Source organism: Ictalurus furcatus, chromosome 14 (assembly GCF_023375685.1).
Source record: "Ictalurus furcatus strain D&B chromosome 14, Billie_1.0, whole genome shotgun sequence".
In the NCBI taxonomy this organism is placed as follows: domain Eukaryota; kingdom Metazoa; phylum Chordata; class Actinopteri; order Siluriformes; family Ictaluridae; genus Ictalurus; species Ictalurus furcatus.
In genome coordinates this window covers 23,461,378-23,475,131 of record NC_071268.1, presented here as the reverse complement: position 1 = coordinate 23,475,131, position 13,754 = coordinate 23,461,378, and the positions used below count along the sequence as shown (strand labels likewise).

General features: G+C 41.2%; 1 protein-coding gene across 1 annotated transcript; it reads left to right on the top strand.

Moving 5' to 3' along the window:
* The first annotated feature begins 2,092 nt into the window (after positions 1-2,092).
* Positions 2,093-11,261, top strand: epx (eosinophil peroxidase). Its single transcript, XM_053640913.1, has 10 exons — positions 2,093-3,229; positions 3,814-4,020; positions 5,747-6,107; positions 6,785-6,945; positions 7,041-7,299; positions 8,093-8,263; positions 8,486-8,723; positions 8,917-9,383; positions 10,884-10,911; positions 11,171-11,261. The coding sequence occupies exons 1-10, from the start codon at positions 2,996-2,998 to the stop codon at positions 11,259-11,261; spliced, it is 2,217 nt and encodes a 738-aa protein (XP_053496888.1). The 5' UTR covers positions 2,093-2,995.
* The last annotated feature ends 2,493 nt before the right edge of the window (positions 11,262-13,754 follow it).

Below are 13,754 nucleotides of genomic sequence, written 5' to 3'. Positions count from 1 at the left end.
AGTGTTTGATTTGTGGCATAATTAGCAAAGAGTTAGACGTGTGTGTGTGTGTGTGTGTGTGTGTGTGTGTGTGTGTTCGGTATTGTTTGATGTGGGATTGTTGTCACCATGTGCACAGATAAGAGAATTCTGCACATACCGGATCAGCTCTAGCCAGAGTATAAAAGTCACAACCTTGGTGATGACCAATTATTTTAGAGGGTAACCCATTCATATACAGGAACTATTATCCATTTTGGTACTTTGTCGAGTATGGTGTATCCTAACACACTGTAAACACGCTGAAATTTTGATTATTCAGACTGAAGTGGTACAGTGATCAGCACTACAAATGGAGGTTGTTCATATGGTAAGTGTTAATTACACTATAGTGTGATGAAGGTGTATATATAGTTAAAAAGCTTTTTACATTTTTTTTTTTTTAAGCTATCAATTCATGGAAGTGAATTTTTTGTCGTTGCTGTTGTAGATGCCTTTCTCTTCCTCTGCTCTGACACTCGTGATGTCTTTGCTGACCCTGTTTGCATCTCAGTTTCCTGGCAAAAACATAACAGGTGGCACATGTTGGTTCTTTTTTTTTTTTTACTGAATTTGAAACGAGTGTTTATTGTTCAAGTATTGAAAGTAATCAAATATACATTGTTGTGATTCAGGCGTGAGGTCAGTTCAGTCAATTCTGGAGAGCAATTCTACTCAAGGTAACTGAATTGTCTGAAAAGAAGCTTGAAAATGCACAAGTGTACTTAGTTTTTGGTTGCGCTGACTAGAATAGAAATTGAATATGATGTAATGATTATAATGATAGAATAGCATTAAATTGGAATTCACTTTAGACTCAATGAATTGCAAAAAAAAAAAAGTCATGGTATCAAGTGAAAATATCTTGAATATAGTCAGATTTATGCAGTTCTTTACATAATGGTGGGGGGATGGTGGGGGTGTGGTGGTGGTGGGGGGGTGTCATCCTTTGAAATAGTCTTCTGTTAGCAGATAATTTTGTCCATTTTAAGCATTTATTTCTGGAATGAAATTATCAAAATTATCTGCCCATGGATTGGGGAAATTTAAAACTTAATTAGTCAAAATATCTCAGAATAAGTTTAATAATCTTATATATAAGTATAAGTATTAAGTATTTTATTCACGGTCGTCCTATAATAGGAAAATTCCAGATAAATTTGATGAAATTCAGGATAAAATGATCAAATAAAAGATCAAATGTTTGCAACGCCACCCTTGTGTAGTCTTAACGTTATGCATTCTTGCCTTATCCTAAGGGTCAAAAAATGACCCGCCTTCACTAAACTCCTAAAACACAGCAGCTTAACTGAATTATAAACCCTAAATCTATTGTTCATGAAGAAACAACCTGTACTTCATCACGAACGTTGTGAATATCTGGGCTTTCCCTCTCTCCACGGTGCAGAAAGACGGCATTTAATCAGTGTTTTCTCCGGAAGGCCATTTTTGACCCTTAAGACAACACAAGGGTTGATTATTTACTTTTTTCAGGCCAAACATGCATATACCTTTTGTTTACAAGAAAATTCTCAAGGCAAAACTATTAATTTAATCACGTAAAAAGTGGTAGAGTATGTAAACAGCAGATATGTGTGCAGTGTATGTGGGCTCCACGTTCATCCAGGAGGCTTTGAGGAAAGCCAGAGAGCTAACGGATGCTGCTTATGCACGGACTAATGAGAGGTCAGTTACAGTATAAATTATAGTATAAATAAAAAGTAATGAAACATAATACGAATAGATTATAATGTTTAAAACCTTCGACTATGATGTGTTACTGTGCTCGTCCTCTCCCTCTGTCTCTCAGAGTGAAGATGTCTGTAAAAGAAGGTTCTTTTCGTCCCAGTGACCTGCTGGCTCAGTTTAAACAGATCGGCACTGGTACCAGAGCGCATATCAGAGCTGCGGAGCTGCTGGATAACACGGTGGAAGTCATCAGAGAGATGGTGTACACCCACACTATGGCTCAGCCTAAACATACTGGTATAGATGTTAACACAAATACACCATGGTTCAGCCTAATCATCTTAATATCTACATCAGTCCAGTCCAGTACTCTGTCAGCATGACCCTCACGTGAGTCCATCATGGCTTCTGTGTGTGTGTGTGTGTGTGTGTCTTAGAGCTGTTGGGCGTGGACGACGTTGAGACGTTGCTGGAAGCTACAGGGTGTTCGGCAGAGCTCAAGAGACCTGTGTGCAAAAGTAACTGCCTTTCAGAGCGCTACCGCACCATCACGGGCCATTGCAACAACAGGTACTCACTGAATATTGCAGCAGCAAAGACAAAAAACACAGCAATAAGAGCTATACACTCACCGGCTCACTCACTTTAATAGGAACATCTGAAGACCTGCTTAGTCGTGCAGTTATCTAATCAGATAATCATGTGGCAGAAGCGCAATACATACAGTCATACAGATAATACCGTCAAAAGCTTCAGTTATTGTTCGCATCAGACATCAGAAATGGGAACAAAATGGGATCTGGCATGGTTTTTGGTGCTGGTTGGAGTATTTCAGAAACTGTTGCTCTCCTAGGATTTTCATACACGACTGTAAAGTCTGTAAAGTTTACACAGAATGGTATGATAAGCAAAACATCTAGTGAGTGACAGTTCTGTGGGCGGAAACGCCTTGCTGATGATAGAGGTCGGATTGGTTCAAGCTGACGGGTAGGCTACGGTAAATCAAATACCTACTCTTTACAACCCTCATGAGCAGAAAAGCATCTCGGAACAGACAACCTGCCGAACCTCGAGGTGGATGCGATACAGTGCAGCAGCAGCAGAAGACCACTTCAGGTTCCAGTCCTGTCAGCTAATAACAGGAATCTGAACAGGAAGCCTCACTGAAACCGGGCAGTTTACAGATTACAAAAAAAACATCACCTGGTCCAGCTGTCCAGTGAGCGTGTTCCCACTTTAGCCTCGGATTCCAAATAGGTGTTCGTATTAAAGTGGCCGGTGAGTGTATATGCGGTTAAACACCTTTAACACCAGTTGTGTGATGGGTCTTTACTGCAGACAGAATCCACTGCTGGGGGCAGCGAACACTCCGTATGCTCGCTGGCTTCCACCAGCATATGAAGATTTTCCCGGCACACCCAGAGGCTGGAACCCCCAGCACACCTACAGTAACTTTACACTGCCTCCAGTAAGACGTGTTTTATTAGTATATAGACTGCACAGTTGTATGGAAACACTTAGAGTGTAATTCTATTTATTTATTTTTTTTTTTTTTAATGTTTCTGATATTTACAACAGTGCACAATAAACCTTTTTAAATTGAGTTATGGAATACAATGGTCTAATAACATATCATGTGACGATGATACATGCATCACTCTGTATATGGATTAATGACAAACCAGCATAAATGTGACTTTTTATGTTTTCGAAACCTTTGCTTATAGGATTGTAATGGGGATTGTTGTTCTAAATGAACAATTTGCAATTTAGACCCTATTTTCTCCGTTAATATGTATTTTTTTTGTTCTATTTTCTTTTTGGTGAACACCTTCCCGGGATATGTGCAATGATATTATGTAATATTAATATTAATATATGTTATATATACATCATATATATATATATATATATATATATATATATATATATATATATATATATATATATATATATATATATATATCAAATGAACAGCCTTTGAATGCACAAAAAAGGCATCTTGTATTTGATTCGTACACATTATTTAAACCCTCGTTATTAACGAATAGTCTGCAAGTTATTTTAGAGCCTCTGAACTGTCTGGTCGTGATGGTGTCCGTGTAGGTTCGCGTCGTGTCGCAGGAGGTGTTGTACACCCAGAACGAGAAGATCTCTTTGGATTTGTCTCTGTCTCACCTACTGGTCGAGTGGGGGCAGTGGATTGACCATGATCTGTCACTGACACCTCAGAGCCCCAGTACGGCCTCGTTCAAGACCGGGGCAGACTGCACCCGTACCTGCAGCAGAGACACACCATGTTTCCCCATACAGGTGCACACACACACACACACACACACACACACGAGAGACATACTGTAGGGTTCAAATGTCTATTACAAACATTTCTTCATTAATATCACTTGTTCTTGTTTGATGAACGCGATTGCATAGCAGCAGCACACAGAGGACCATACTGAGTCAATATTAGGTAAAAGCAGTCAACTAACACGTACGGTTTTAGAAACGTTTATTTGAAACTAAATATTTGCCATAGTCTTGGAAAAACCTTTTTGAAAGGTGCGCTATATTTTTCCTCAGAACTGCAGGCTATGCTGAATTGAAACGGGTTTCTCTTTTGCATGCTTCTCAACCAGAAATGAAAGCATTTTAAAGTCTGGAGTTACCTCCAAAACTGAAAAGAATGAAATTCCACTTAAAGATTTCATTCTGATATATATTTTTTTTTTTATCACAAATGAAGTCTGGGGGGTTTTCTCCGGGTACTCTGGTTTCCTCCCCCAGTCCAAAGACATGCATGGTAGGCTGATTGGCGTGTCTAAAGTGTCTGTAGTGTATGAGTGGATGTGTGAGTGTGTATGTGATTGTGCCCTGCGATGGATTGGCACACTGTCCAGGGTGTACCCCGCCTTGTGCCCGATGCTCCCTGGGATAGGCTCCAGGTTCCCCGTGACCCTGAAAAGGAGTAAGCGGTATAGAAGATGGATGGATGGATGGATGGATGATGTCTGTTCGCTACGGTATGTAGCAACACAACAACTTGATCAAAGAATGATCATTTGCTGTGCGAGAAACTCACACATACTGTACATGTACTGTAGCAGTCAACACTTTCAACATCTTTTATGCAGACTGACTGTTTTTACCACCAGCTGGTTCCTTGCCCATCATGATCTGTACAGGATGATAGCCCTGTGAAAGATTCAAAATAAATTAAAACAGTTCCCTATGGATTTGGTGAATTTTATTTATGGTTTCTAAACCAAAGTAAACCTTATTGTGGCCCAAAAACTATTTTTCATTCTGTTTGTTGGAATTCCGCACTGAAGGGTTTTCCAGGCCACCACACACACGTGCACTGTACGTCAAAACAACCGCAAAACATTAAGCAGACATGTTGTGAACAGGGTAATAATAATAATAATAATAATAATAATAATAATAATACAGTTCCCTTTTTAATCAAGATTTTCTGGAACAAATAAACACTGTCTTAATATGTGTTATATTCTAGAATATCTATCAACTGAGTAAAAATTGTGCTAGATTTTGGAAGATGTACAGTGCCCTCCAATAATATTGGCACCCTTGGTAAATATGAACAAAGAAGATTGTGAAAAATTGTCTTTATTGTTTAACTTGATCTTCTGTTTAAAAAAAATAAAAAATAAAAAAAAATTCACAAAAATACTCTGCTCTCAAACACAACACAGATTTATAAAATAAATAAATCAATCTTTGTTAAATATAGGTGTGCAACAATTATTGGCACCCCTATGAATTCATATGAGAAAAATATATTTGAACTATACCCCGTTGATATTTGCCAATATCCCATTGATAGGATGTAAATAATTGCTGCACACCTATATTTAAAGACTTTTTTGTTGTTTTTTAAAAATAAAGACAATTTCACAGCCTTCTTTGCTCATATTTACCAAGGGTGCCAATATTAGTGGAGGGCACTGTATATGCACATTGCTTTACAAAGACAATAATAAAATCTTCATATCTCTCTCTCTCTCCCCCCCTCTCTCAGATCCCTCTCTCGGACCCCCGTCGTGGTGTTCAGAGCTGCATGCCATTTTTCCGCTCGGCTCCCAGCTGTGTAGATGCCTCTATCGTGTGCCGTCACCGAGAGCAGCTGAATGCCATCACAGCCTTCGTAGATGCCAGTATGGTCTATGGCAGTTCAGACGAGCTCGCTCGCTCTCTGCGTAATCTGTCCTCTTCTCTTGGCTTACTCACACACAACCAGCTGCATTCAGACCAGGGACTCGCCTACCTCCCATACCTGCCCCGCACACACACCCAACTGGACCCGTGTGCACCACGACAAGACTCCAACACAGGAAAGAACACAACGTCTATGGGCAACTTGACCTTCTGCTATCTGGCAGGTAGGTCATGATGGACAGGGAATTGTAGGATTCTGTTGTGCATTTTTTAGCTGTATGTGGTTTAATGGATATGACACTGCTGTTGTTAATCATGAGAAAAGAAAGTTAAATAAAGTTAGATTTTTAAAAAAATTTTATGTTTCTTTGCACAGCTCATGAAAATCATGACATGGTTGAATCAGTCGACTCAGATTCATGACTGTAAATATATAGCTTTCTAAAATTCATTCTAAACCAACCAAATGAAAACCAACTGGCCGGTGATGGCCAAGGACGCCCATATTTAGGACTGACTAGAATTGTCCCATATTAATCAGTTTTAAGTCTGTGATGGTCTTATTTATATTGATTCCTTTTATTTATTATTTATGACGGTCTTCTTTTTTGCATCGTTAAAAAAGGTACACTCTGCCAGATGTTACTGAGACGTCTAGATCCTCAGTAACGTCTTTGGCCTCACTGTGATAAGTCAGCAATGGACAAAGATAAGAGATATCAACTTGGAATATAAACCAAGTACTGGTCCACTTACTCCATAGCAAGCAGTTCGATCTGTGACTTATTACTAAACATTTGCATCAGTGAATGTTAATTTGGTATATTATTATATTAGTTGGGCGCCTCGTTGGCAAACATGCTTTAGATCGCTTTGTCCTCCTCTGGTGTGTGTCTTTCAGGTGATTCTCGGGCTAATGAGCACTTGGGAATGATTGCTCTCCACACACTGTTTCTGAGAGAGCATAATCGATTAGCCAAGGAGCTGCACATGCTCAACCCCCACTGGAGCCCAGATACACTGTACCAAGAGGCCAGGAAAATCCTTGGAGCTGTCCATCAGGTTCAAGACAAATATTTTGTAATTACACCAAATTTGTGTTAGATTTGAGTGCAATCTGGCTGAGAACTGGGAATTTCTATTCACTGCCATCTCAGGTCCTGACATGGGATCACTACTTGCCACGTGTCCTGGGGCACGGAGCATATGCCAAACTCATGCCCCCCTATCAGGGTTATGACCCTGAGGTCGACCCCAGCATTACCAACGGCTTCTCCACCGCTGCCTTCCGCTTTGCCCATGTGACCGTACAACCCGTTGTGAACCGACTCGGACCTGGATATCACCTCGACCCTAAACATCCACCACTGCCTTTACACCACTCGCTGTTTGCCTCCTGGAGGGTGGTAGAAGAAGGTGCATGATAAAAAAAAAACACACTGACTTATAATACTTACAAACACACACAAATTTAGTCTCTCTGTGTGTCGCGTGTGGCACAGATCTATACACTTAAGCACAGTAATTGAACCCATCATATAGAGAATCAATTACTGTGCTTAAGTGTAAGTTAGACAAAAAATTGGTATGGCTGTATATTGTGAAAATGGAGCAAATATACATATACAATAATAGAGAAGATACACTATATGGTCAAACATTTGTGGACACCTGACCAGCACATTCATACAGTAAGCGTTCTTTGCATAAACCGTTGTCACGTAGTTGGAAGGACACAACTGTATAGAATGTCTTTATATGCTGTAGCTTTACAATTTCTCTTCACTGGAACTTCGAGGCCCAAACCTGTTCCAGCATCACAATGTCCCTGTGCACAAAGTAAGCTCCATGAAGACATGATCTGCCAAGGTTCGTGGAAAAAAAGGTCGTGTCCCTGACCTCAACCCCACTGAACACCTTTGGGACGAGCTGGAACGCCGACTGCGCCCCAGACTTCCTCAGCCAACATCACTAACGCTCTTGTAGCTGAATGAACACGAATCCCAACAGCCACGCTCCATGATCCAGAGGAAAGCCTTCCCAGAAGAGTGGAGAATATTGTCTGGAATGGGATGTTCAGCAAGCACATATGGGTGTAGTGGTCAGGTGTTTACATACTTTAAGCCATATAGTGGATCACAAATAGTGATATACTTCCACTTGTAGTTGGATTGTATCACGGTATATTTAGTATTCTCTGTATCTTTAGGTGGTATAGATCCAGTGCTGCGGGGTTTGTTGTTATCCCCAGCCAAGCTCCAGGCTCCTGAGCAGATGATGGTGGAGGAGTTGACTGAAAGACTGTTCCAGGCTCACGGCGGGCTGCCGCTGGACCTCGGGGCTCTGAATTTGCAGAGGGGGCGTGATCATGGCCTGCCTGGTACCGTCTTTACCCTCGTTCTTTTTTCTACATGTGGTTTCCACACTACACCAAAGTTCAATTGAACATTTCGGAATTAAGTTTTACACTGTATCAGTGCTGATCCTATTGTCATAATTGTTATTTTCACGTACATGCATATAGACCCCTTTTTTGGGGTCACAAATAGTGAGTATAACGTGTTTATTTCTCACTCCTTCTTCCCACTCCCTCTATATGAAGGTTACGGTGCATGGCGAGAGTTTTGTGGCCTTTCCGTCCCTGCAAACGAATCTGATTTAATAGAAATTCTGGAGAACGTAGGCTTGGTGCGCAAGCTGCTGGCTCTGTATGCTACAGTCTGGAACATTGACGTGTGGGTGGGTGCTATCTCAGAGCCTGCACTGTCTGGAGGGAGAGTTGGGCCTCTGCTAGCCTGTCTGATAGCCAAACAGTTCCGCGCACTCCGCGATGGAGACAGGTGAGCCTGTAGTCATTGATCATTTCACATTTTTCTGTCTTAGCTGTCAACTTAAATAATCCTGGAGTGAATAACGTTTGTTTTTTTTTTTAAACCCAAAACAACTATGTTCAGAATTCGCATGAGAAATATACAGTGTCGTCAGAACAATAAATAAATTGATTGCATGGCCATATCTGTCTGACTCCGTGAGGTTCTGGTGGGAGCGAGAGGGTGTATTCAGCACTGCTCAGAGACGCTCACTGCGTACGGTATCTCTCTCTCGCATCATTTGTGACAACACGCACATCTGCCTGGTGCCCTCGGACCCGTTTGTACGGACGCTCCGGCCTGACAAGCTCCTACCCTGCACACACACAAACATCACACACCTTAATCTCTCTGCATGGAAGGAGCCAGACACTGGTAGGAGAAACAGACAGCATGTACTCTTCATTGTTATACATAGAGATTTCCAGTCACGGATACAAAAACGCTCAAACGTTGTTTCTTCAGACCCAGTGTGTGGCTCCATTCCGCGGCTGAAAGTGGGTTTCTCCGTGCTGTGCGATTCTGCAGTGCTGTACCAGTGTCCATCTGGCTATCTGCTTCACGGGGCCGCTCACATCACCTGTGATCCAAACACACGCCTGTGGACTCCACACCCACCCACCTGTCAAGGTTTGTTTGTGCATGTTTTCAATTCATTCAGCTGAAGCATTTAAAAAAAAAAAAAAAAAAAAACAAGGCAAGGGTAAGAACTATCTCTTGGTTTTGTCTCAGATATAGACGAGTGCTTCAGTGGGCCTGTCTGTCCACCAAACCTGCTGTGTCACAACACCCCAGGTTCCTTCATTTGCACAGGTTTGCTTTGCACTCTTTATAGCCAAGTTTCCATCCACTTTTTGTGCTTTTCTGTTATCGACAAAGTGAAAGTGGGTAAAAATGTTTTGCGAAATTTGCCGTCACGTGCCTGTTTCCATCCAACGGGCCGTTTACCGATAAAATGGTGTGTGTGATGACATCATCCTTTAAAAAAAAAACAAAAAAAAACAACCAATTGTCGCACACGTTTTGGTGTATCACAAAAGAAATTTGCCCTTCAGCCATTTCCATGCATAATTTTGTGTATATCGCAAAGTGCGTACCTTTTGTGTGTACATGTCCTCAAATCTTTGTAAAATGGAGAGAGTATTGATTGAATTGAATTCAATGAAATTTCACAAATCATTGCAATGGTACGGAATATCAGCTGACGACGTCATAATGAAGCAGTTGCTCTTCTGATAGGGCTGCAAGTAACTGCCCTTATGCGATCAAGCCCATGGGTCTGGGAGGTAGGGGTTGGAGAGACACTTCACAGAAAGTCTCCAGCTGCAACATTTTAGAATGAGATGCTGAGCCCATTAATTGTTCCTGATGTTGCGCCCATCGCAGACTGCCACTGACCCCCGGTTCCGAGCTGGCATCCTGCGCCGTGTACAGAGTAGTGGGGGAAACTTTCGGGGTTAATAAAACAACCATCCATCAACGTGCATATCCTGTGTGCAGGATTATTAAAGAACAATTATTGGTAAACATTTAAATGCGCTAAACCTTTTTTCACCTTACAAAAAATCCTTGGATGGAAACGTACTTTACGATGAAAGAAAACAGGGAAAAGAACAGGTTTTACATGGAAGACTTGTTGTGGTGGTACATATTTATTTTAGTAATGCAGCTTCATTTTTAGATAGTTTACATCTTTTCCCAGAGTCCACTACACTTGCTGCCAGCTCCATCGCTGCTGCAGTGATGACGGTGGTGGGAGGTGTTGCTGTGATGACTCTAATACTGAGTTGCTATACAAGGTGGGGGTTTTGTTTTCCTTTAGCTTTGGTTTAAGCTTTAGTTGCTGTATTATACCAATCGAAGGATTCATTTATGATTTTGTTTTCCTGTTTATTTTTTCCTGTAGGTTTTTCATCAGAAAAGGGAGAGTCAGCAGGGCATGCTGTAATAAGAAACTTTGAAATGTCCATATTAAATTTGTCAATGTTGAATTTCACCCCTCCTAACAACTAGGGGTGATGCGAAACATCTGGATGCCTCCTTTCATAGTGATGCACGTTGCAGTATTTGCAATAAATACCGCTGTCATGCAGCTCTCTTTGTTTTTCTTTACAAGCTTGAACTGTGTAGCTTTTACCCCTCACCTCTTCCCTGCCAGGTCAGTATGTCCCACAGCATTATCTCTAGAGATTATTGCACATCCCCTGCCACCTAGTTTTCCATAACACATCCTGGATAAATTTTTACTGAATTTCTGCTAATCCACATCTGTATGGTTGAAGTTGGTTTTCTCTCCACAAAACAGACTTGTCTTTTCTCTTTACTTGAGTCTGATTTCCCCCGTAGTTCATGCTACACCCAAAGGTTAGCCACAAGAGCCTGTGTCTGAATCTCCAACTATGTGCTCACTGCCTCAGCATTGAGCATTTTGTGGCTGTGGGTCTGAATCAGACATCATCTGTGATGACTGTGCATCATTCCGATGTCAACACGGTGTGCTCAGCTTAGATCTAGATCCTGGTTTAGTGTTTAAGTTCTTCTTAATGGTTCTGAAACATCACCACATGTTGCACCACTCAGACAACTGGGCGCTCTCTGTTTGCATGGGCCCTTCCATTCTGACAGTATCACGGACAGAACCTGATCTGCTGTGGCTGTACAATGGTGTAGCAAATGCACTGTCAAGCGAGCAGGTACATCCAGGGGAGTGGTGTCAGCACCCAGAAGTGGTAGTGCAGATTTGGCAGGTGGACATATTTGCCAATACCAAGTCAACACATTGCAGCTCGCTGGGATAAAATGCTCTGGTCCATGATTCTTCTCATGTTGTGCAAAATTAATGAACTAGGTCAGAGTCCGAATATCTCCGAGATAGCAGCCGAGACCTTTGTTTCCAATATTGCTTTTGCTAGTGGTTAGAACACCCTGGAAGCTTTCAACCCAGGCAGATCTGCTATCCCAAATGGATGAAGAGATTTGCCAGGTCACTAGTGTCTGTGGGTCTGGTCTGTCCAGGAGTCCTATAACTACTCCTGTATGCAAGAGCCCCTAGGTCACATGACTTGTATGCCCTTAAGTAGAAACTGTTCTAGCAATGTTTACATCATTGGCTTGACCACTTTTTCTTGCCATAATATGCCTATGCAGGTCGCAGAATTGAAAATATGTCTCTGAAAACTGTATTCACATAGGCTAAAAGAGTTGGAGAGTTGATTAATCTGGTGATAAACTTGCCTTGCATGTGTTTGTGGCCAGAGGACTCTGGGGGGAACTTGTGGTACTGAAGGGCATGCTGCCCAACTTGAACTGAAGTTGAACTGTTCTTCCATCGGCCATGGAAGAAGGATGCAATGTTATCCCTTGTGTAAACAGAGGTTGGTCCACTGGGTGGTTGAAATCTCAATACAGTAGATGCCCATCCCCTACTGTAATGTGCCAGTCTATCAGGAGCATTTTCTCATCAGCGTAATTTAAAGGCGTGCCACTCCAGGAAGGCTGTGCTGCTATTACATCAGTATCACCTAGCACTTTCTTGAGAGTCAACAAGATTAACATCGCTTCTCCCAATGGTGTGTGTGTGTGTGTGTGTGTGTGTTAGTCATCTCTGAACATCTTTTATGGTAGTCCTAAGATAAGTCCTGTTCCTCAAGACATTTTTGGCATACGTTATCCAGGTGTTTCCACACCCCTCCTAGCAATCAGGAAGGGTGAAATGGGACGTGAGTTACATATGCAACCGTGGTTCAACGAACCTCAGATAACGTACATGGTTCGTTGTCAATTCGAACCAGTGCTGGCTCGAAGAGGTTTCAGATAATGACCGTTGTAAGTATTGAAAATATTGTCATGCGTCACTACATGACTTTATTAGAAGGTCTCGGCATGCATGCGCACTTGGAAAAGATTCACACCTCCCCTAGTGGTTATCTGGGGTTCATACAACCAGTTACATACCTAACTAGCGTTTACATACAGTATGCAAGTATGAATACGTATGGTATTTCAAGTAAAATGTCTGCAGTGACATGCCGTCTGTATACGATATCTGGTTAAACTCTAATTAATCTGTTCTTAACAAAGCAAGCCAACATGTTTACTCAACCAATCATACAGTATTTATTTGTTTTTGTATGTACATGCTGCAAGAGTGTGCTGTGTTACTTTAAGTGCTGTCTTTGCCATGGTTCGGTAGATTAACCTCTGCCCTGGTAATCTGTTGGTTTCCTCCTTACCTTAACCCATATAAAAGACATTTTATAGCCAGGTTTACAGCCTACAGGTATCTCTGCCAGCCAATCTAAGTATCATTCAGTGCTGTGAAATAGGCCTTCTTCATCTTTGTCTATCCTACTCCCTTTATTTGAGTGAACTTCAGATGTGAACAGATCATCTACTCTAGGGGTGTAATACAATGACGTCATTTAAACACAAAGTGGGAAAATTAGAATATATATATATATATATATATATATATATATATATATATATATATATATATATATATATATATATATATATATATATTAAATATAAACCTTACTATTAGACCCCTAACAAAAACCATGAAACATGGGTAGAACAGCGTTGCGCCTGCACGGTCAGCATGGTGTGTTCATTCTGTCTCTTGAGTCCTACTTCACTCAGGTTCATAACTGCTCTCACCTAGAGATGTGTGCAAGAATGTTTTTGTTTTTTTTAATCACCATGTGCAACTATTATTTTGTTTGTACATAACCATGAATTTAGTTTCACGCCCACAGGAGTAAAAACCTTCCACTCCTGTGACACATTTTTTTTTCTGTTGCATCCCACTACATCCGTGTACCTTTCTGGCAAGCTGTCTTGAGATTAAAAAAAAAAAGTATGCACTAAGCATTAATATATGTGTATATAGTATACACTGTATCTGTTCAATCTGAATGATGAAATTAGAGCTTATGAATATCTGCTACAGTGAATACAGATCTTGAATGCGTCTTCATTCACACTCACTACTCAATG